Here is a 2,776-nt window from a genome sequence, read left to right on the forward strand (position 1 = left end):
GGCAGTGACAAAGGGGGCAATTGCCCAGGGGCCTCTCAATCCAGTGCTGGCCCTCAGGCCAGTGGGGATAGTCACGTGACTAAGAGTTCTAAGACAGGGGTCATTGGAACAGCTCAGAGAGATACTGATGCACAGGGAGAAGCAGAAGTGGATTGGAGAGAGGTGTCAGAACGCAGCTCCCACTGAATAAGATAGAGCCTAAGCCTTCAAAGTAAAACTATTTCCTCATGCTTATACCCACCCCTCAGAAGTTCCTTACAACTCCTTGTCAATTGTTGAAAATGGGCCATTTTCATTACCACTACAAACAGTTCTTTTTCTCTCCTGCTGGTAATAGCTCACCTTAACTGATCACTCTCCTTATCGTATCAAAGGGGTAGCCCTGTTAGTCTGCATCTGTAAAAGCAGCAAAGAGTCCTGTGACACCTTGTAGACTAACAAACGTTTTGTAGCATGAGCTTTCATGGGTGATGCATCTGACGAAGCGGGTATTCACCCACGAAAGCTCAGCTCCAAAAAGTTTGTTAGTCTATAAGGTGCTGCAGGACTCTTTGCTGCTTTCTCCTTATAGTGTGTATGGTAACACCCATTGTTTCATGTTCTCTGTGTATATATATCTTCCTACTGTATTTTCCACTACATGCATCTGAAGAAGTGGGCTGTAGCCCACCAAAACTTATGCTCAAATAAATTTGTTAGTCTCTAAGGTGCTACGAGTACTCCTGTTCTTTTTCCTTATCCTTCTGTACCAGAGGGTAGCTGGGTTAGTCTGTATCCACAAAAATAACTAGGGGTCTGGTGGCACCTTAAAGACTAACAGAGTTATTTGGGCTTTAGTTTTAGTGGGTAAAAACCCCACTTCTTCAGATATAGATACACGGACTGGGAGAGGGGGATAACCCAGAAGTAAATTGCTGGCCCTTCTTTCAGCCACACACAAAGAAACTGAGCTCCCTCTAGGAAATAACTGGAGTCTCTTATAAGAAGGGCAATATGCAAATAGGCGTGAGAGTTTCCTCTTTAAATGACTCCGTGACTTGCACGGCTGCACCCGACAGACAATCCGCAGCCCCTGTCTCTGGAAGTCACCAAACAACCCCCTGAGAACTCCCCTCTCCAAACACGGGACAATGAGGCTTTGGTTGTATCTCGTTCTCATTGCAGCAGCGTTTGAAGGTATTTTCTCCCTTCCCCTGTGTTGGATAGTCAGGAGATTGTTATTCTGTTTCCCTAGACACTCATGTTCCCCCTAATTCATCTTCATTAACAGGTGCCTGGTCCCAGGTGCAGCTGGTGGAGTCCGGAGGGGATGTGAAAAAGCCCGGAGACTCTCTCCGCCTCTCCTGCAAAGCCTCCGGGTTCACCTTCACCGATTACTGGATGTACTGGATCCGGCAGGCTCCCGGGAAGGGACTGGAGTGGATCGGGGAAATAAACCCAACTTCAGCTACCATCAGCTATGCACAACCCTTCAAGGGACGCTTCACCATCTCCAGAGACAACCCCAACAACCTGCTGTATCTGCAACTGACCGGCCTGAAGCCCGAGGACACCGCCCGCTATTACTGTGCGAGAGGCACAGTGCGGGGAATCCCGATCCTGCTAGTACAAAAACCCGAGCGGCAGAACCGCCCTTCCGCCCTGCGCCGCGCGGGGGCAGCACTTCCCCAAACAATCCAGCCCCGGGCACGGGAACGGGAGCTACGAGCAGAGCGAAAAATCCTCTCTCTTCAGACTTGAGATCTTTGTGTTCATGTATGATGACGTGTCCATAACAACTGCAACAACTTGACTATCACATGCTTACACTGCCGCTCATCAGACACTGAAGTAGAAATGCAGACTGCGCAAGAGAAATATTCGGGGACCCAAGTGTTCAGTGTGATAATCAGAACTTCGGCTTCCAAAGCTGCCTGAAAGTGATGACTGTCCAAATGCTTTTGTTGTTTGTTGCTGGATGGGTAGAAATGCTCTCAAATTTCTTAGGCTTTTGCTCAATTTTAAAAGAGCAATTCTAAAAGTTAAGTACCAAGAATAGCTTTCTTGGGGTCCAGCTTAAAAGTTACAGTCAAACAGAAGCAGCTGGGGATTAGCACAGAGATCTCATGTCTATAGGCCTCATCAAATAATGCTCATCCAGCCCACGTGAGAACACCCAGTCATGGCACATACTGGATCTCACATCCATCCAGCTCCCTGGCTTGGCAGAATTCAACTAATCTACCCGGACAGGGAGTTGCACGTATGGTTCACTCAGGGAGGTTAGAGGTTGAAAGGGGCTGTCAGCAGGTGCCCTAGGTAAATGGACTCACTCTATCCAGGCCACAAAAGGGCATTTACTCGCTACTAGCAATTGATATTTTATCAGATGATGTTGCTGGAGAAATTCCATAGATCAGACTTGCCCAAGGAAAGGGATAAATTCGGACTTTGTCTCTCAGAAATCTGTGACCTGAATGATATTAGTATATCCAAACTAAGATTATAAAATATCTATCTATCTATCTCCATTCACACCCATCACTCTCCTGGTGACCGACACTTGGCTGGTGCCACTGGACAGCATCTGCCACTTTCAGGAGAGAAATGGACTAAGGGACTGATCCAATGCCCATTGCAATCGACTCTGAAAACTTCCTCTGAGTAACTTTCCTGAGCTTTGGGTAAGGCCAAAAGAAGGACAATTGATCTGTGCTCATAGCCTCATTGATGTGAATTCTGGAAGCTCCATGGATCCCAGGGCTACAACAGGGATTGACAGAAGCTGTTATTCGGA

The 2,776-nt window shown here is 47.4% G+C and overlaps 1 gene segment (V, D, J or C); it reads left to right on the forward strand.

Annotated features, from left to right (window-relative positions):
- Nucleotides 1-1,065: 1,065 nt before the first annotated feature.
- On the forward strand, nt 1,066-1,751 carry LOC116839757 (Ig heavy chain V region 3-like). The segment is given in 2 exon segments: nt 1,066-1,176; nt 1,271-1,751. Coding segments are annotated over 2 exon segments (516 nt in total).
- Nucleotides 1,752-2,776: the final 1,025 nt, after the last annotated feature.

This window comes from Chelonoidis abingdonii, chromosome 14, assembly GCF_003597395.2.
Source record: "Chelonoidis abingdonii isolate Lonesome George chromosome 14, CheloAbing_2.0, whole genome shotgun sequence".
NCBI classification, from domain to species: Eukaryota; Metazoa; Chordata; order Testudines; family Testudinidae; genus Chelonoidis; species Chelonoidis abingdonii.